The following is a 21,146-nucleotide window of genomic DNA, read 5'->3' as shown; positions in this document are numbered from 1 at the left end:
AATTTTTTAAGACCCTTTCCTGATAAAATGGGGCTGGCAGGGCTGGGCCATGCTCTCAGTGTTGTCAGCTGGTGCCCTCCCTCCCTGCCTTCAAGCTGGGCAGTTTTTGTGGCTCCCTGCGAAAGGGACATTGAAGTCACCATTGAGGTGGCTAATGAGGCCCCTGGGACATCTCCCTCTGGTTTCATGGGTCCAGCCCTCCGAAGATGGCTGTTCCCATTCACTTAACTGCAGCTTGATTCTGCTCCCACATCAAAGCAGGCAGTGGATTTGTGGGGACCCGGGTAGAGGCAATGGTCTGAGCATCTTCCATCGCCACCGGGCATCGGAGCAATCCTCCTGACCTTGCTCTGCAACAGCTATTTGCCCTCAGCCTGGCTTTTCCCTGGCCATTGCATAGCATTTTTGCTGCAAAAAGATGGACAAGGTAATTCCGGAGATACTTTGCAGGCCAATGGTGGTCATTGTCCATGTGCACCATCTTTATTTGCCATGCTGCCAAATAGAAACTTGCCAAAACCTTTACCTTCCTTCTGCAGCCTTTCTGCTGGAAAGAGGACATGAGCGGTGATAAACACCTGTGTCACTGGTGTTGCTCGGAAGATGCTGGGGTCTTGTGGCAGCAAGCAAAGCAAAAGAGAGCATTGCTCCCAAGGGTGATGTCTGACCCCATGGAGAGCAACCTGCTGGGCAGAGCAGGTGGTTGGTTCGGGCCAACTTCAGCATGTGCTGGGCAAGTTTTTGTTTACGTGGTGGGAAACCTGGGCACAGGACGCAGTTGTCAGACACGGCTTGTGTGACTTCTGGGTGTTTGCTGGAAATGTTGCAGCAGCGACTCAACAGCCAGCCAGCAGCAGCACACGGCAGCCTGTATGGATTTTGAAAATCTCCATTTTGATGGTGCTACCGGGTGACCTAAGCTGAGAAACTCTCCTTCATAGTTCTTATTTACCATCTAATTTTGTAAGAGACAAATAGGTTTTGTACCAAACACCACGGGTGTCCACCCTCTTCCTTTGTAACTTTCCTCTTTTGCATAGGAATTCGTGAGGCCCTTTTGCATCATCTAACCAACCTTGTGCTAACACTCAGGGCCCGGTGGATCATTAGGACTCTGAGTAATGGGGTGGAATTGGTATGGCAGGGTCATGATGAAAGCGCACCAGCCAGGAGTAGCATTGGGAATTGCCCCTGCAGAGGGAGAGCAACCGCATGCCAAGAGCAGGGCGTGAGTTTGGCACCAAAAGTGTTCTTCTGGGGAAAGGTGGGCCTTCCTGGTGAAAACCAGCTGTGCTGGGGTTGGAAATGCTGCCCTGCTGTGTCATGGGACAGTTGTCTCTTCTACGATACCAACTTTTCTAACTAGAAAGCATGTTCCTTCACGCACGGAGCCAACCAGGGACTCCAGAGATGCCCTCCAGCAGCTGAGTGAAAGGGGAGGGTGTGGGAGGAGGGAAATCCAGCCATGGAATTTCAACTAGTTCCCATCAATAGCTCTGTAAATCTGTGTGCGCACATAGACTATAATGACCATAGAAGGTAGCTGTTCAGTGTGTGTGGTTAATGTAGTAGAGTTAATTTTGCAAACTTACAGACAGGTTTCTTCAGAAAAATGAAATACAGCCGATACAGAAACATTGCGTGCAGCTTACTGGCAGCACGGCAGAAAAGACGAGGCTTTTATCAGCAGTGCGATCTCTGTGTGCTGTGTCGAATCAGGAGGCATCGCTCTACAGGGAGGGACATGGAGCATGTTCAGCAGAGAGCAAACCCCCTCGATGGCCTGGTAAAAATGATGTGGCTGGTGAGATAACGTGGAAGAAGCAACACGCTTTTGGCATGGGAGACCTCTTACCTGAACTCACAAGTCACCGAGCTGGAGCTAGAGGCATGGACTCCATGAATAGTCAATGAGAGAGCTTGGTATTATCAAGCAAAAGATTGTTTTCTAAAGTCACCAGCACAAAAACTTGGAGTCACGCTTTTCAGGGCCACAGGGGCATGATCCGGGAGCAGAGGTTGTGTTCCTGCGTGGCTGCCAGCCTCAGCAGAATAAAAGGAGAAATATGAACCAGGAGGAACAACAATGCTGTGTTTACAAGCACCCAGCTATTCATAAAGCCTTCCAGATGGACACTCAGATTAAGGAGATTACAGAAGGTATAGTTTCTAGAAGATGTACCTATTATCTTAATGAATGGTTAGAGTCACTTTTGTGATTCATTTTGCCACCAGCATGCAAAAAACTCACAATGTGTCATTCCAGAGATGGTGGCTGGGTGCATAAGCTCTGTATTATGGTTGTCTCCACTGGGCTAAGCATGATAAAGAGAAGTATTTGTCCTAGAGGAATCCGCAGCCAGCTTCTATTCATCACTGCCCTAGTGCTCAGCATCACCTGCTCCAGGAGTACCTGAAGCTGCAGCGCTCTGCCCCGCAGAGCAGCCAGCTGCAGCATTGGACACCACAGCCTTCATTTCCCCACTGAGCAGCCTACAGGCTCATAACCTCCATTTCCAGAGATGAGCGCTTTGAATTGCTAGCAAACCACACATCCAGGGAGATAAAGACAAGCAACGGTAGTGATTATCGCTCTGGACTGGCAATCCCTTCCTGCCAAAGCTGAGCTCGCAGCTACGTCCTCGGTGAGCCAGGTCACCGTGCCTTCAGAGAGGCAAAGCCATGCTTTGATTCAGTCTGCTTCTGGGATGGGTTCCTAAACCTCTTCACTGAAATCTCCTGCTCTAGGAAGCAGTTTCTTCCACGTGTCCATACTGAGTTGGAAATCCAGCTGGGCATCTGTCACCGACCACTGCCCTGCACTTGGGAACCTGCACTGCAAGAAAACCCAGCATTAAGTAACTGGAAAAGAAAGCTAGAAAAAGCAGAGAAAAATGGAAAAGAGCAAGCCTTGCTGTGAATCACGTTTTATTTGGCTGTGCCAAAGGGACACCCTGGCCATTCTCTGTTGGAGGATAAAAGGAAACACATTATTAAGGTGAACCTGCTGCTTTCAGAAGAAGCTGCATGGAGTGGGACCTGAGAAGTTCAGGTTGCATTTCACAGCCAGGCTGACTCTGTGCCCCACAATACTGCATGAATCAGGCACCCAGGCTCCTCCTGAGCTCAGTGGGGTTACACACACTGAGGAAGATTCATTTGGGGAACTCCAGTGTAATTTCTTGAAGCCACGTCCATGCATTGGTGTGTTGCCTTGTTATCCTCTTTGTTCTTGTTATTATGTGGTTGCTTTTTCTCCTTGAATATCCTATGGGGTAATCCACCTGCTGGGCGCTGTGTGTGATACCAGGGAGTGTTTAGCACCTGTCTCTCTTGTTCTCCATCCAGAAATGGCTTGCGTGTGGAAATCTCAATGACCAGAAGCTAGCTTGGTGCTCAGGACATCCCAGTAATTGCACACCTGGCCTCCCAGCTCCTCCTTGGCTTCCTGCAGAGAGCAGTTGGTGTTTCTCCCCTGGGCAGTTTTGCAAGCACTGTCACCATGCTGCTCAGCATCGCAAATACCTGTCTGCAGACAGGCCACCTGGCAGAGGATGGACGGGTGGCTCAACTTTCCCTCTAATTACTGAGCGTGACAACTGTGGCTTCCTTGTCCTCATTTCAATTATGGATTGACAAACACCAGAGGCGGACTGTCCCCAAAACGTCATCCCCCTTCCCAGTGGCTTTCTTTCAAGTTATTCCAAGAGTATATGATAAAGAGAAGCAGTTGCTTATGAGATGGCTACTGGGTTTGGCATAATTGCCTGTTGCTCTGCTGAGCTTCAGCACCTCCTTCCCACCCGCGCCCTTCATCACTGCCACCAGCCGAGCGCTGCAGGGCACTGCATGGGCTCGTCTCCAGCGCCGGAGGTCTTGGGTGCTGAGTGGTCAGGCCCTGCTCCTCAGGTACGCCGAGTCCCCTTGCCTTCACCCCAGAGCTGAAAAAGCACCCTTGAATGCAAAATATTTCCATGCTTTACGCTTCCACCTATCTGCTGTCTTTGCATTTTCAACCTGTCACTGCCCAGGAATAATAGCAGTGCTAATTTGTCTTCTGCTGTGCAAAATAGCTCATTTCAAGAAATCTGGCAGGATTTAAGGACCTATCCAAGGTCGACATCTGGGCTCCTCCAGCGCTGTCAGTCATGCTTATGTGCTGATATTTGGTAGCTGGTGTGTCCTTCGTGCATGGTGCAAAGCCCTTTGTCCGCTCTGCTCTGAGCCCTGCTCAGTGCTGGCGTTTCTGATGGTGCCCATCTCCCATCACTTGTCCATTTCCACAGTGATGGAGGTGTTGTGAAGCTTGTGCCCAAAGGTTTGCAAAAAGTTGCAGTCCGGAGCAATTCCCCCTTATTTGCATCACTTTTGGGGAAATGCAGAACTAATTGTATAATGTGAGTCCTCTTCCTGCAACTGAAGTCCAACCTGGAGTGACTCACTGCTGAGGAACAGACCGAGCTGCCTTTAATCCAGAAAAAGGATAAAAACCAACCTGCTGAACTGGAGCACAGCCAGCGAGCGCTGGGTGGAGACGGAGGATTCCCCACCGCAGCGCGTGGGCAGCGCCTCGACCCACCCGAGCCCTGGAGAACGTCTGTGGGATTTTGGTTCCCACATGCAACACAAGCCCTGTGAGTGCCTAGTTTGGATATGTAGCCGTTCCAGCTCTGAAACCCAATTCTATCTATGCCAAACCGGGCCGTGCTAAAGATGAGGATGTTTCCAGGATGGATGAAACCTTCATTTCCCTGTGCTTCCTTTAATTGGGCTTGCAGGCGGAGGTGCCTGAGGTTAGGAGCTTCCTCCGGCTGCCTCAGTGACACCAAAAAAGTGGAGAAGGAAAGCTCAACCTCTTGTTGGCATGTGTTTGGAGATGAGCAGATCTCCTGAAGAGACTGCAGTAATTTTTAAGCATTATCTGGCCTCCTAATAAGATAAATTAATAACGAGAGCAATGCTGGTGTGCTGATAGCAAGGAGATATTATTGTGCTGCTCTGGCCTGAATACACTTCAGGAGGAAAAAGGAACAGCCTCGTACATGACTGTGTATTCTCCTTCTTCACACTGCTCCACCACAAACAGTCCCTGCCTCTGAGAATTTCCTCATTTGCTGTTTGCATCTCATGGGTGGTAGAAGAGAAATCCTGACCAAAGGCAGCAAAACACAGTTTGGGGCAGCCAGGTGAAAACACACCTGGGAGTTTGGTTCAGCCACCAAGCAGAAAGGGTCACCATTCACATTGCTCTGGTACTGCTGAGCTGAAGTAAAAGAAAATGAACTGTTTTCTATCAACAGCAGCTTAAAAGGAAAGCAGTTTGATTAAGCAGAGGCAGGAAAAAGCCCGGCAGGGCCCTGCACTGCTTGCACCCGCGGAGCTGGGGGATCCTCCAGCCCCGGGCTGAGCGTGGCCCAGGACATCTCACTGCCACCCTGAGCCATCCCTTTCCAAGCGACATCTCTGACTTCCAGCTTCCTCTCCCTCCTGTTAGTAACACTGACCACATCACAAGAAACAACTTGCTTTTGAATATAGTGTGGATTGTGGAGCCGTCTGGCTGTGAGGAATGAGTGTTCACAGGAGGGACTAATTACTGGCTAATTTCTTACCTGTATTTATCCACAATCTGCTTTGTGGCAGGCTCTTTGGGTATCGTTTGTTCCCACCTGCTGCGCAAAGTGTCTATCCGCTTCCTGGGGCTGAAAGCACGGCCTTGGATTTCCCGTGTGTGCAGCCACGAGGCACCCCATGGCTGCCAGCCCCGTGTGCTAGCAGTAATAATAACGTAGTAATAATTATAGGCAGTGGCATGTTCATTAAAGAAGAGAAAGCAACGTATCAGGAAGACAGCTAGGCCATCCCATTTGGTGCAGAAAAGAGAAAGGAAACCTCTTGTGTGAAAATTGGGTAACTGAAGCAAAAAAATAAAATAAAAAAAAAATGCAAATGATCCCTGATAATGATTCCCTCAGTAATGGTTAAAAAATGCAATAAATCTGCGTCTGCTTTGTCAGACCACAAAAACGCAACTTCTATCCCCCAAGGAAATTCTGAGCTGTGTAAACATTGTTTTTTTCACACCTGGGATAAAAAGGTGAAATTACACAAGTCAACTGTTTTTTTTGAAGTGAGATATTTCAAACCATTTCTTTCTGATGTGGCTGGGGACTTCCCAGTTTGGCTGTGTAAGGTATTCACAACAGAATAAAGCAAAATTCCTGCTCCCACCTTATCAGCGTAGCAGGCGGATTGGCTGCTGAGGTTTCTTTAGCTGCGTGTTTCATAGTCCTTTCATTTGGCACTGAAGCTTCTCCAATATTGGGAACTTTAATCTACACTGGTGCATTGGCTGTTCTCATGGGACCTACAGGATCACCCTCACTGTGACTCACCCTGCAGGCTCCTCCACAGCTATAAAATCCAAATTTTCTGCACTCACCAGGGTCCCTACAACCTCTGGGATCTTTAAAGCCAATCCTGTGATGCTCCCACACCTTCTGCAGCCCATGTGTTGTCCACCACTGAGACCTCCATAGACTTGAACGGAGACCAAAGGAGAGCTTTTATTTCAGAAAAGCTATTGAATATATTTATTTTATTTTATTTTATTTTATTTTATTTTATTTTATTTTATTTTATTTTATTTTATAGTATTTTATAGTATTGTATTGTATTTTATATCTTTCACTTATATACTTGTTGCTGTTGCTACTGTTGCTGCATGAGTTTGAAGTCCCTTTATCTCACCAGCAGCAGAAAAGGCAGAAACAAAGACCCATTGTTCAGTGCTGGACCTCCAGGGCTGCATCTTCAGCTCGTTCCAGGCAAGGAGAGAAGAAAACGTCATCTTGCTTGTGGGCAAAGGGCAGAGCAGGAAGGGAAAGAGCCCAGCCGGTGGCATGCTTTGAAAACAGCCCTTACATTGGGCACAGTTGGACGAGATAAATGGCTTTGAACCTGCGTGGTTTGGTTTGGCTAGAGGTAAGCAATGTTTGGTTATGACATGAAAAAACATTACAGTTGCTATCACATGCACATGCAGAATAGTAAGCAAGTGAAAATGCTTGACTAACAAGCTTGGTCTGGAGGACTTCCTTGTGTAACGCCTGGCGCTCAGTTTTCCTGCTCAAATATTTGCTGCAAAGTGTGTTTTTTGAGTTGTCTGCTGTGGTTGTGCCACCTTGTCCGCCTGGTGCTGCGGGGCTGTGCAGCCTGACACGGGCACCGTGCGGATGACTTTCTCCCTTGGTCTGTTCCCGTAACAGACCCACCTCTTCCTCCTCTTCCCACGTTCTTATCTGGATGTATTTATCGCAGAGCTGCCCTGGGAGGCGTGAGTCACCCTTCGGGGGCTATAAATGAGGTTCAGGGTGAGCAGGTCAGTGGGGTAGGGCCGTCTTTTTTTGAAGATTAATTTATGTCAGAAGAGGTCCACCCTGCCCAGGTTAGTAGAAATGGAAAATGCTGGTTATAAAGTGGGATGAGACATTTGAAGGAGTTTGCATGATGCAAGAATGGAGTCAACCCTGCCTTCAAATTGCTGTAGGCCAAGGCAAGGATCATTTTTTGGAGGGGGCACAACACCCTCCACGCTGCCTGTCTGTTCCTGTGGGTGTTGGAGGGGACCTGAACCATGCTCTTAGCCCAGAGGCTTTGCTTCTTCCCACTTTCTTCTTCGTCTCCTTGACTGTGGTAAGCTTTGGATTAGAGTGCTTGTATTGGTCAGGCAAAACACCAAAACCAAAACATTTCACAAGATGAAATTTACGGAATGGCATTTTTAAGTTATTAACTGCTAAAAGAACTGAACAGAAGCTTTTTCCAGTTATTAGAATGCCTTCTCTGGGTATATTTACATGACAGAAAATCCAGATGCCCAGCCTGAAACAGCAGTTTGTTTTAGATAACTTCAATTAGAAAAAGAGCAAAAATCTTTTTTTGAAAAATAGTCAAAACAGTCCTTTGAAATTTTTGCAATGAAACTGTATAGCTGGCAAAAGTTCACAAATATAATTATGTGGGTTTTTCTATTTTGCCATGATTCAAAATGGGAACGTTTTTTCGATTCTTAAAACAAATAGTCACAAAAAAGAGTAGGAAGGAAAAATAGTAATCACTTATCTGGAAATGTTCCCAGCCTCTCAAAGCTTGTAATATACGGCTTAATGAATAGTTTGCAAACCATTTGAGATGAACCTTTCCCCTTTGTTACTGTGACAAAATCTTTACAGCTAACCCATTCAACCATAGCCACACAGAAAAAAAATAAATGCAGCCTTCATTTTCCTCTTTGGTTTTCTGAAATTATAGCTGAGAACACCTGGGTGTTGGCTCAAACACGAGGGGGAGCGGTGTTGCCCGACTTCTGGAAGAGGCAGTATCACCTTCCTTTCTTCTCGCTATTATTCAGTCCACTAAAAGGTAATTATTCTCCTGTTGCAATTAGGCAGTCACCTACTGCTTCCTTGGTTGAGGTGGGAGAAGTCACCCTGGCTGACGTCAGGGTTTTGAACAGGTTTAGGCTCCTGTTCACCGCTGAAGCCAGAGAGAGGTGCAGTGGGGGGGATGCTTCCCTTTGCTCCCCCATATCCCAAGCTCTTGCCTCTTCCTTGGCCTTGCTATCAGGGGATGCCAAACCTTGGTCTCATCACTGTCATGGCCAGGACGGGAAAGCCCTGGACAACGTGGTGGCCTCCACTCAGCCTCCAAAAGAAGGCTGAGCAGAGTTGCTCTGGCTGTGGATCGCAAGTGCCCCAAGGAGGACCCTGGAGCTGCCTCACATCTTGGCAGGGGCTTGAGGCATTGGGCGGGCCTTCCTTCCAAATTGCATTTACAGGCACGCAGTGGTGAATGCATTATGCTCAGATGCAAAACTAGCTGATGAGGTGGGCTCTGTCTCATCTAATTTTAGCCACTTCAGATAAACCACCAAACTGGGTTTCCTCGCTAGAGATTGGGGCTCGGATGGAGGGCTGTCCATCCCACCTAACCTGGGTCTGACAGGTGGCCAAGCTTAGATGAGACGTTTTCCACTTTTAGCAAGGAAATGACAGCTCATGCCCTTCCCCAAAGGCACTTATCTTTTTTCTTTGCATCAGTCTTTTAATATTTGCTTTTTTTTTTTTTTTTTTTTTTTTTAGGTTGCTATTAGAATTGTGCCCCATGAGAGCGCAGAGATCAGTGGCGCCGTGTGACCTGTAATTCTTCATGTGCTGGAGACAGGAAGAAATTCAGTGTGATAATAGTGTCTGCAAATCCTGGGGATGACAGGCAGGGTGTATTCGTCTGAGTGTATGCAGGCGTCTTGCATGGCGATGTCTCCATTTGCGCTAATATCCCTGCCCCGGGCTGCCTGTAGAGCCAGGAGAGAGCTAATTGATGCAGTCAGTAGAGTCTAGCGCTTGATGCATTTCATGCTAAATTAGGCGTCTGTGTTTGGTCAGATGAATCACCCAATGGAAATGTTGGTTTCTTTCCATGAAATGAGCCCCCAGCAACCAGCTCACATGAGCTCTGCGTGGGAGACTTCAGAACTGAGACAAAGTCGATCCACCCCGTTATGGCCAAGAGAGTTTAGAACTCATCCCTTTGCCTCTGAACCATATGGGGCAGCGTCACCCTTTGCCAGCCCTAGTGCCATCAGAGCAGAGGTAGTTTATATCTGGAATAGATACGGATCTGGCAGAGCACAGCCCTGATTGCAGTCCTACTGAGCCCACATAGGACAAGGTCAGCATGGGCATCTGTCCTCGTTCCATGCGGTGACCTGGGAGGACCAAGCAAGAGGAGGTCACGGTGGGGAGTGAAGCTTCGGGCTGGCACCCTTGTCATGCAGGAGGCTGTGCAATGCTCAGAAGCATTTGGGGGGATTCTGGCAAGCTTTGAGATCAGTTGGTACTTAAGCAAAGGGCACCTTGGGCTATAAAATACCTAAGGGCGACGTCATTAAGGAGGTAACTAGAATAAACACCACTGGACTCCTGGCATCTGAGTCCCACCACACCCCAAGCTCTCTGCAGAGAATCCAAAGATCTTTTTGGCCCTTTCTCTGCCCGTGGACACATAGGCAGCAAAAGAGCACTTCTTCCCCCACTGTGTACTTTCATTAAACACCAGCTATGGAAAAATTCAGGGACAAAACATGTACTTTCAATGCAGTTTATTGAAGGCACAGTGGAAAGCTGGGAATTTCGAGCAGTCAGTGAAGGAAGCTCAGTTTACGTGAGTAAAAGATGTCAGACTCAGAAGCCTTGGAACTTCCTTGGTGTTTAAGGGGTGGGGATGGGGGTGAGCTCTTCTAAAAATCAGCACGCTTTGAACTAGCCACCCCTAACATGCAGAAGCAAATGAAAGTACTACGTATTCATCTGTAAGCAAATTCCACAAAAAGCCTATGGCTGCAGTGTAAATAGCAGGTGCTTTGAAAGTTGCAATTGCCCAGTTTAAAATTTAAGCTCAGATTTGCAGCTCAGGGTTTATTTTTTGACGAGAAAAGGAACGTGCGCTTTGCAGTGCCTCCTGGGAAAGTTAAACCATCATCCTCTTTTCTGAAATGCTTTGGGAGGTGCTGTAAGAAGAAGAGGTGTCTTGTAAGGAAGAACATCACTAATGAATCTGCTCGTTATGGGAAAGCCAGGGAGGGAAGGCAGTGGAACAAACAAAACCTAAAAGCTGCACTAACCTAGGCAGTATAAACTCAGGGAAACAACACCATGTTGAGCACCTGCTGGAGAAGCTTGCTAGATGTGACTTTAGGGTTGGGGACTTTGAAAATGTTACCTGATGGGGTATATGTCTGATGCTAATGAGTTTGGGAATGGACTTGGTGACAATGGTGCTATTTGTGGGCAGAGAAACAATTCTGCATCATCTCAGTGATAGGAACTGTGCTCTGATGGTCCTGGCTGCGCCACCCCTGTGGATGTCCCTATGGAACAACACAGGGGTCTCTGACAACCCCGAAATTTCCCACCACGCCATTGTTGCACCCCACAACTTCGGGGCCATTTGCAACAACAACCGGGGAGCCCCCCAGCTGCCTGATGACACAGCCTTGGTTTCCAAAGCTGACCACACCACCAGCTTGGCAAGCCCCGATCCTGGCATTCAAGCCCGGGTTTCCCGTGCTGATGACGGTGCGGGCTGGGTACCCGCCGCTCCGGGAGCTGAATCCCCCGTTTTTGCAGCTGACGCCCCCGGCTTGGCAGTACACCTCTGGGACGCACTGCTTCGCCACCGAGCTCATGACTCTCTTGGGATGGATCCCGGCGCTCCGGGAGCTGAACCCTCCGTTCTGGGAGCTGTGGCGTCCGGACCGCCTCCCCAGGGAGCCGTAGCCACACGCGGCTGCGTTCGCAGCCAGCATCCCGCAGTCTTCAGGGATATTGTAGCCGCTGCTGACCACAGCTGCAAGATAGCCCGTGGGATTAATTATTTGGAGCTGGAAGACGCTCACAGGCAAGTCACTTCGTGAGGGACAGAACCGACCAAACCTGATTGCTGCTGCACTGATCCGACCAGCCTGAGCCCCTGCTCCTTCCTCCTCCTCCCCCAGGTCCCCGCACAACCCTCGCAGATCCTCCTGCCTCCCACGCTTCTTTCCAAGCTGGAGGCTTGTTCTCACCCAGACCCAACGCACGCCAGCCCGTTGCCTGCTGGGCCGGCCAGGACAGCTTGCTGTCACCTCCAAGAGTAGAAAAGGGGCATGAATTTGACCTTCCCCCCCTCCATCCAAATGATGATTTTCTGGAAATTCAGAGGCATTTGAGGTTTCTGGGACAAAAGCTTTTCCCTGACAGCCTGGGCTGGACTGGAAAAGGGAGACAAAGGAGGAGGGAGCCAGGACAGACAGACATTGCTGTTCCATAAAGTGCCCTTCCTACCGTGAGAAACCCTCAAGGCTGTAAATCTTCAGGTTACTTACACACGCTCACCGGGTTCCCCACACATATTCTGTTAGGGGAAAGAAGAGAAATGCATGTTATCCCATTAACCAGTTGCATGCACATCTAGAAACTTGACGTTACTCATAACTTCCAACCACACATCCAACCCACTTGTCTCCTAATCCCTTGTTGCAACACGTCTGACTATCCCTAGGACAGGAACTGTTTTTGCTGGCACAAGGGTGGCCTGTATGGCCTCCAGCCATCTCTCCAGCCCCCAGTTTCTGTGAGCTGGGAGGATCCTGGAGCTGCTAACTTCACTTAGGAGCTGGAATCATCTGGCCTGTAGCTCCAAAATCAAGGAGGAAAAGGACAAACCCTCGGCCACCCACCTGCTCTCTTCACCCTCCAGTAAAGTCTTATAGGTTGCAATCTCAATGTCCAGGGCCAGTTTGACATTCAGCAGCTCCTGGTAATCCCGCAGCATGCAAGCCAGCTCATCCTTGGCCTTCTGGAGGGCATTCTGCAGCTCAACATGCTTCTCCCGTGCATCTTTCAGGGCACAGTCCCCGCGCTGCTCAACATCACAGATGGAAGTTTGCAGGCAGGAGACCTGTCAGAGGAGAGGATGACAGTGTAGGTGTGTTTGGGGCTGTGCTTCCTAATCCTTGGTTAATCTGCATTTGGATTAATCAGCTCTTCCAATTGCAAACAGGGAAAGACAACAGCTTCCCTGGGGGGTTTCTTCCCTCAGTCTATTTTTATACTACGTTGTACAGTGCATGACTAAAACAACGCCCTCTTTAAAAAGACTGCTTGGCCCCCAAATTTCTCACTGTTTCATTTCAGTGCTGGTCACCACTGAAGGCTGGATTTGGGACTTAGCCTAGAGCAGGTCTTAAGACTACTGAAGGCCAATGCATCATCTTCCCTCGTGTCTCATCTGTCCTCCAAGGCATTGCCCTTCCTGCCAACAGCACCTCCGGGCCTCACCTACCTGCTTCTTCACATTCTCCAGCTCACACTGCAACTTCTGTATCATCCGGGTTAGTTCCGAAATCTCACACTTGTTGCTCTGCAGATCGTCGCAATACTTGCCCCTTTTATCCTGAAGCTCCTGAAACTGGAAAACAAAACCAGGACAGTTGCCATTTCTGATCTGCAGCCCCCTGAGTTGCTGTCAGACACCCAGGTTGCTTTGTACTCACCCGGGTTTGGTAGAAGGCATCCACTTCTTCTTTGCTCTTCTGGGCTATTTCTTGGTACCAGCACTCCACATTCTTAATGATGCTTTCCATGTCCAGGTCTCGGTTGTTGTCCATTTTCACAATGACCGAGGTGTCGCATAACTGGCGATCTACCTGAGCTCGTTCCTACACGGTGGGGAATGGCAGCTGTTAGCAATGTTAGCTGTTGGCAGTACTCAGACTTTGGAGTGAGGGAGGGCTGGAACAAAGAGCCACACTGCCCAGCTACAAGCACGAGTCAAGAAATGTCCCTCCAGTTAGCTCAGCAGAAAATCCTCCCTGCTGGATGAGCACGTCAGCTGCTGACCTACGTGCTGACCTGCAGTAATTCTGTCCACATCAAGGGCAAGGAATGCAGGTGACTTAACCCCTGGTATCCTGTCATCTTCGGCTGCTTTAGTGATGTTAATGACAGGATTAATTTGGGAGTTTCTTGAGCTCTAATCAGCCAGCTGCAATCCGGAGTAACGAGACAGACGCATCTCTTTTCTCAGAGGTAGAGTTAGGACAGCCAATTCATACCTGGAGCTGCATTAAGAGAGGGGGAGCCACCCTACCTCCAACATAATCATGCTAATATTACATCGACCTTGTAGATCCGTGTTTCAAGTATTCAGGGCTTGGGACGAGAGCAGTCCAAGAGAGACTGGAAGCTATAGAAGTCGGGGGTACCCAAAGGGTGACACAGCACCGTCTCTGGGGACAGACCAAAGGAACTCACCTCCTCGAACACACATTTCAGCAGCTCCAATTGCCTTCTAAGCAGATCCACCTTCACCTCCAGCTCTTCCTTGTTCAAGAAGATACAGTCTGCGTCCTGAAAGAGATGAGATGTGCTCCAGCCCGATCTCACTGAAACATTGGGGAAGTTCAGAGAAGACAGAGGCAGCGCCAATAAAACAGATGCATGTTTCAACAAGATCTCAAGAGCAGAAAGGTGTGAGAGGATGAGTCAAGATGCCCCAGTGTCTCCTCAAGGAAAACAAAGCCATTCCAACATGACTTACAGGAATTAGTTTATTTATTACTTAGGTCTTAGCTACAAACTCAGAATTGACTAATGAGTACATAAACATAATTTTTAATATTGTTCAAATGATTTCTCCTTTTCTGATGTCCAAGTATAAAGGATGTGAAGAGACTGTCAGGAAATAACCAGCCTCTTCAACATCAAGTGTGCCAGTGCGGCCTCTCCCACTCTGACCCCTTCCATGAATACACCCTCCCGTGACAACTTGAGAATATGTTTGGGCTAAGAAAACTATTGCATTAGTGCTGATGATGTGGACTTTGAGGGTATATTATTCTTGCTTTCTACTCCCATTGTCTCTGTTTCTGACTGTGCTTCTTTACAGGCCTCCCTCTTCCTGCTCACTCTTGCCAGGCATTTGCTAGCAGTGCACTATTGCAGCCAAGCTTTACACCAAATAAGCCCGTTAGAGGTATAACGTTCCATTTATTTTGAGCTTCTCACCTTTTTGAGTGCTACAAACTCGTTCTCTACAGTTGTACGCCTGTTGATTTCCTCTTCATATCTGTTGAAAAAGGAGAAGAAAAAGGCTGAGGCAAGCAACACTCAAACACAGACAGCAGCCATCACGAGCAATAACAGCCTTCACTTGCCCAGAGACTGCCATCAGGCACTGTAAGAGCAGTGTCTGGAAACCGAGCATTAGACCGACCAGAGATCGGAAGCCTCGTCATGACATTACCAATGCAAAGAGCCTGCAAGCGAGGCAGAAGAATGCGCCATCCCTGAAGGGGCTGCGCTGCTGGGCTGGGAGCGGTTGCCTGCAGGAGAGCAGCGCCAGCAGCAGCAGGAGACCCGAGGGCCCTTACTTGCACTTGAACTCCTCCACCAGTTGGCTCGTGGCACACTCTTCGCTGCCCAGCTTTTGCTTTTCGCACAGCAAGCAGTCCAGGCGCTTCCGCAGGTCGCAGATGTAGTTCTCAAAGTACAGCTCGAGGTTCTTCCCTTTCTTTGGTAGCACGTACTGCTGCAGGAGGCCCCATTTGGTCTCCAGCACCTTGTTCTGCTGCTCCAGGAAGCGGACCTGAGGGCCAAAAAGTAGCAGTTCTTCAAAGAAAGAAGGGAAGGCAATAACCAACACCTGATTTAGCTGTCTGCTCCCACTTTGAAACCAGAGCTGGTCCTGCAGGCATATGAATAGGACTTTAGGAAAGCGTGGGGCAATACGCCATAATATTCATGAAATTATCATGAAATCTAGCCCCTATTTAGGAATCTAGAAGTCACATGTCTGAATCCCTGCTAACTCTGTTTCTCACCGATGACTGCCAATGAAGCTCCTCCAGAAGCTGCCTCTGATGTGCCATAGGACGAGACAACGTCCCCAGCTGGAGGGACCTGTTTGTCCCCCCTACAGAGGGATCCTACCGTGGCAGCTCAGCCTTAAACATCTAACATTTGGATGCCTGAATCGAGATCAGCTTTCTCTACCTTCAGGAACGGTTTTGGAACAGGCACTCCATGTAAAGACAAAAGGGGAATAGAAAGTCTAACATGGGGCAGAAAGATGAGCCCATCTGAGCTCTAACTTCTGAGACAGAACAAGGCTGCAACAAGAAATCAGCCTTGGACTGAGGCCATCCAGAGAGGGGACAACTGCAGGGAAGTCCACTGCTGCCACAGACAGGGTGCAGACCCCAGCAAATACTCAGGCTGCAGTGAGCCCTTCTCCAGCAGTGGAGATCCCGGTCTGAACAAATACGGCTCAGTGGGATCTGGACCCTTGCATGGACCCAGCTCAGCAGCACAGGGCACAGGCAGGACTGGCGTTTTGGGGAGGGGTTGGGTTGTTTTCCCTTTTTTTCACCAAGAAACGTGGGTAGGGAGCAGCCTTGCACTCACCTTGTCGATGAAGCAGGCAAACTGGGTGTTGAGGGTCTTTATCTGCTCCTTCTCCTGGCAGCGTATTTCGTGCTCCAGTGGGTCGACCCCAACGCAGAGGGGCTTCAGAAGCCGCTCATCGATGCAGATGCCTTGGATGCCGTCAGCCTTGCGATCGGGGTAGCCTCTGATGATGCTGTATCCCCTGGGGCCGCAAAGGCCGACCCTTCCTCCGACACCACCGTAGCCTACACCTCCGAAGCCGAAGTCTCCGAAACATCCAGTACCACAGACCCCGTTCACGTAGGAAATTCTCCTGCTTCCACCCAGGTTGCAGACGCTCCTGCTGCTGTAGGCACCAGCCCCGCAGCGGGCGGGCTGGCAGGCGGAGGCGGCGAAGCTTCGGCCGCAGATCTCCGAGGCTGAGCTGAAACCTCTCCGTCCCAGCACGGATCTCACCGTGGGCGCCTGTCTGCTCATCGTGGCTCCCGTGGAGGCAGAATGTGGAGGTTCGGGGGAAGCTCTGCTGCAGGAGAGGAACGGAGATCCCGCTGCAGTGACACCTTGACACTACCCCTTATATATATTTGGGAAGCTGGCCTTGATGGGATCAGGACATTAATTTAAAGCGCTTGAGGGTTTGGTTTGCCTGGCAGCAATGAATGCTCCTCAAAATGCAAAACAGCCCAGCAAATACTAACTACTGAGGAAATAAAAAGGAATCTAAAAGTGCTCTGTTTGCAAGTTGGCTTAGAATACATTACGGTTTGAAGTGCTCCCCTAACTTACGCTAATTATAGTTTAGCAAACATTTTTGAAGAAACTCTTTGTGATTTATTTGCAGTGTGTCGTTTGGGGTTTTGTGTCTCATGGGGTTTTGTGTATGATGGCATATTTTGCAGACTTGCAGTTTGGGGGGTTAATTTCACAATCTCTCCTTTTTTCTCTCACCAGGCTCATTTTGGGTACGGAAAAGTAATAACATCACAAAAGAAAGCAGCTGTGGAAAAACGATGGAAGTTGTGCTATGATGCCTGAAACACTGATAAATTTACTGAGTTATGGGTCTGGATTCATATGCAATGACTCAGAGTGCCCCCCCAAAAAAACCTTCCCTTGCAGCATTTCACACCAACCTTCACTTACCATTACAAAACACCATCAAAACAGAGCAGATTCATCCAGAAACTGAGGCACCTTTCAGTTGGTCACTAGATTTATGTTCTGTGACATCCCAGTGACGTTTTTCACTCAAGCAGTGCTGCAAATTCTTAACCTGAGGTCCATTTGACACGGTTAAAACTTTGTCCCTCGCTATATAGAAGTTCCTACCCATCTGGACGTCAGAGACCTTTTGCTTCATCTTCTGGCAGTCCCTGCAGGTAGCAAAAAAGGATTGGCTGCGCGTTTCAGGCTAGTGAGATCCACCACATTCAAGAAGCAACAGCTGAAGGTTGGGTGACTTTGCCAGGCACGTCCTTGACTCAATGGGGATGCACTCAGAGAGAGACAACAGCCCCTGGGCCGGTGTCTGGGGGAACCAGGGTGATTCACTCTCCACAGGCATTGGTCTTTCTCCATCAACAGAGGAAGCCTTAATGAGTAGATTAGACGGGCACCTGAGATGGTTTTGACTCACATTGGCCAGAGAATCCCTCTCTCCTAATCACCAGCCCAGGGAGGTGAGACACTGAAACAACCATCTCTGGGCCTTCAACAAACTGAACCTCAGAAAGTCAGAGCAATCGGGCTTTTCCAGCTCTTTGGGCATAAAGCCCTTGGGAGACAAGACATTACCATGCATGCAACTGATAGCCCTCAGCCCTTCCTCACTGAAGGGGATCTGTGCTCCGAGAAGGCTGCTGCTGCCTATAGACGTGAGGGTATCTGGAGGCAGACAGTAGCCATGTTCCCTCACCCTCTTTAACCCGTTTGAAGGCATTTTCATTGCAAATCACAAAACCAATGCTAAACCTCCTTAAAATGTTAAGCCTTCTAATATCAAGCTCTCTGAAAAGGATACACGCATCGAAACTCAGAAAGCCATAGGACGTGACTACAATGCTGAGATTCACGAGGCTATTAATTGAATGCGTAATTGCAACTTACATGAGTTTGAGGGTCTGGTGGTGTAAATTAGTTGCGTAAACTGATGCTCTTGCCTTATACAACTGGAATAATTCAACATATTTATAGCATGACTTTCAGATTACACCTTTGTCTGTAATATTTTAGGCTCACAGTTCATGCTGGGGTGCCAGCACAATCGGCAATATCAGTTAAAACATACCACTGGCAAATACGAGAGACTTCAAGCTAAAGCTTGCAACTTCCATGATCCTTTAAATTCTAAACAAAGGTTGATCGGAACTGAAATGCACATTTGAATCCAAAGAACAGTATAAAAGGCAATTGTTTCAGCTCTTTCACTCAGCTAGAGCTACCACGCATTCTACATGGGAAGGCTGCGTCCTGAATCAGAAGTCGGGCTGGGAGCTGCTGTGCCGCCGCTCCCTTTCTGCACCCCATTATACACGTCGGCTGCGTGAGAGACACCTGGAACATATCACAGACTGCAATTAAACGTCTGCAAACCAACCGCACTGCATCAGCCCCACTTCCAAAACGTCTCACCAGAGCTGCCCGCTTCATGCAAGGTAAGAGATTTTGGCCATAAGTTGTCCAGTACTGGGCAAAATTTCTGTGTTAGCCAAACTCTTGCTGTTGCTCGTGAACCACGGTGAGAAGGCAGCATTGCAGGAGGTTCACTTAATGTCTTCTAAGTCTTTCCAAGGAACACCGAGTGTTTCATCTGTTGGCACATAAGATCTCAGGAACCAACAACTTGTTGTGAGTAAGGACATGGCAAATGGGAGAAGCAAAAACTGCATTTTTTAAAAAAAGGTAATTCATCATACTTACATCTTTTTTGAGGGAGAAGGGGGGACAGAGGAAGGAAAGAAGAAAAATATTTTGATGAGGGGTTGAATGAATCATTTTAACGACTTGCAATCTCTCCCTTTGTCAGCGTTCTTCTCCCTGTATGTGCTGCTGAAAATGGAATTCATTATGAGAACATGTGAAGTTCACTAATTTGTTTGTTGCCTCTGGAGATGAATCTCAACTAGCTCTTAAAATATATTTTATGCGATAGTCTCAAAGAACCATGCTCCATCTCTGTAATTAGACAGCCATAGAAAACTCCTTGCATTCAGATAGGACAATGGCAATAACAGCATTTGATAGGCATAAGATTTGGTCATAATATGCATTTTTACACACGCACAGCTTCATGGACTATATAGACTCCTGTCCACTACATTCACAAGGTGTTAAAGAATTGACTTGGTTAGTGCATCCTCATTCTCTTGTATCCTAAATCCAAGGTCATCCATGAGAATTCAGTGTGGTAATGTATTTTTTCCTCTCATTAGCCTCTGTCTGCTCTATGTTAGAAGCCAAGGCTGGGATTTTCAAAGGATGTTCCTCATAAAATTCATCAAACACTGGGCCTGGATTTGCCTCCCTCCCAGCTTCAGCCATCAAACTGGCCGTGTATTCTAATTTCATCTTTGAGACTCCCTCTATGGCTAATGTAATGAGATAGGCATCTCCAGACAGTGATTCATCACATCCTAAAATAGGCAGCTAGGATAGGTGGGAGGAAGCAGCCTCTGGAGGCACTTGCCTTGCTCTTTATTGACTACCAGAGGCAGTCTAGACAACCAGACAACCAGACCAGGCGCCCAACTTCTGGATGGTTAAAGTTAGGCGAAATTAGTCCCACCCTTTGGGCGCCGAATTTCTTCAGCACCTTTGAAGCCTTAATGAGAGTACACAACATCACACGCTCTCTAGATCTGCTCGGTTCCTGCTGTACGCGTATGTCATATCTCTGCATGGTGATTAGCACCTGTAAATCTGAGGCTCGCAACAAAGCAAAGGATTGGTTTGATCTTTTTCCACACTGATATCTTCCTCCCACAGAACTGCACAGTGGAAATAAGTGTGGGATGTATGGGAACCCAGGCCCTTGAATGGGATGGAATCACACTGCCTGTTAAAGCAATAAAATCAGAAAAGGAAAGGAAAACATTGTGGCTATTACTAGGCTATGGCAGCCTCCCTGTAAAGCTGGAGGAACTCTTCTCCCTTACCATTGAAGCTGTTTGCTTGGGCGGAAGGGATTCCGTGAGCCCTGCAGAGGAAGGAATTGCCCACAGAAGGTGGGCCAGATCCTCCTGGGAAGCGTGTTCAGGTGGCAGGAGATACCTCTGCCTTTTGTTATGCTAAGGCACCAGTGCCCAAGCCCTTGTTCGACTTGATTCATGTAGCTTTGTGATGTGCTGCTGAATTCCTGACGAAGCGCCTGGCTGATTCATGAAGCACTGATGTTCAGAGAGGCTGGTCACAGCTTTAAAGAAAAGCACTTCCTAAATTAACTTATCAGATCAGCCAGCATCTTGAAATGGTGAGGGGGGAGGCTGGAGGTGAGAAAGCAACGCTAATTCTGTGTCATCTCCCTGACTTACTCTTCTCTTGTGGCAGAATCATCTATTTTCAGTGGAAACACCATAACCTTTTTGAGATACTTAAACCCCTCTTATGAATATTTACAGCTGCTCCATTTTCTTTTGTTGTCAAATCTTTCCTGTGGTTTTCTTCATTAAAGATTGTGACTGTTTTCTTTTGTGCTCCTGATTGTTCTCTTTGTATATGATTGGGAAAGGGCATCTTATCACACGGGAATTACGGAGGGAGAGACAGTGCTTCCAGTTCTGAATCACGATAATGGCTTCCGATAGGAAAGAACTTCCCTCTGGATTCCCCCTTTTGTAAAACACTTATCTGGCTGGCTGGCACCTACATGGTTCGTTTCTTTGCTCTGCTAGTTAGCTTTCATCAGTTCAATTGCAAAACAGTTTAGTCCTTTGTGGTTGGTTTATGGCACTAATTTGTTGGCTTCTTTTTTAATCTGCTCAAGCGAACAATAAAATGTCTCCCTCTGATCAGTTCTGAAATCCTAAACTGGTAGTCATAGGATCTTCAAAATGATGCTGAAAAAAGCAACCAAGCATATTCCTGAGTTCTTTCCTATAATGACCCTATTGCAGAAGCTTTTGAACAGCTATTAAATGTGTTTTATCATCACACCTCTGT

General features: G+C 48.1%; 1 protein-coding gene across 4 annotated transcripts; it reads right to left on the bottom strand.

Moving 5' to 3' along the window:
- Positions 1-10,147: 10,147 nt before the first annotated feature.
- LOC310887964 (keratin, type II cytoskeletal 4-like) lies at positions 10,148-21,120 on the bottom strand. Of its 4 annotated transcripts, none has more exons than XM_083814252.1 (11): positions 18,096-21,120; positions 17,133-17,362; positions 16,008-16,509; positions 14,975-15,189; positions 14,610-14,670; positions 13,857-13,952; positions 13,097-13,261; positions 12,886-13,011; positions 12,281-12,501; positions 11,927-11,955; positions 10,148-11,409 (listed from the first exon to the last, which is right to left on the bottom strand). In XM_083814252.1, the coding sequence occupies exons 3-11, from the start codon at positions 16,464-16,466 to the stop codon at positions 10,931-10,933; spliced, it is 1,851 nt and encodes a 616-aa protein (XP_083670378.1). In that variant the 5' UTR covers positions 16,467-16,509; positions 17,133-17,362; positions 18,096-21,120; the 3' UTR covers positions 10,148-10,930. The 4 variants fall into 4 exon arrangements, with proteins under 4 accessions (XP_083670378.1, XP_083670379.1, XP_083670377.1 ...); XM_083814253.1 differs by having other exon boundaries at positions 17,133-18,542; positions 18,621-21,120; XM_083814251.1 differs by having other exon boundaries at positions 16,008-16,512; positions 17,133-21,120.
- Positions 21,121-21,146: the final 26 nt, after the last annotated feature.

The sequence above is a fragment of the Anser anser genome, assembly GCF_964211835.1.
Source record: "Anser anser genome assembly, chromosome: 30".
In the NCBI taxonomy this organism is placed as follows: Eukaryota; Metazoa; Chordata; class Aves; order Anseriformes; family Anatidae; genus Anser; species Anser anser.
This window is presented reverse-complemented; position numbering and strand designations above follow the sequence as displayed.

What these genes read in the sequence shown, in the direction of transcription:
- LOC310887964 (XM_083814251.1), bottom strand. Translation starts at nt 16,466, where the DNA reads ATGAGCAGACAGGCGCCCACGGTGAGATCCGTGCTGGGACGGAGAGGT. An exon ending in TTGCCTGCTTCATCGACAAG is followed by an intron (nt 15,190 to 16,007) that starts GTGAGTGCAAGG and finishes TTTGGCCCTCAG; the next exon opens with GTCCGCTTCCTGGAGCAGCA. An exon ending in GGGGAACCCGGTGAGCGTGT is followed by an intron (nt 11,410 to 11,926) that starts GTAAGTAACCTG and finishes GCTATCTTGCAG; the next exon opens with CTGTGGTCAGCAGCGGCTAC.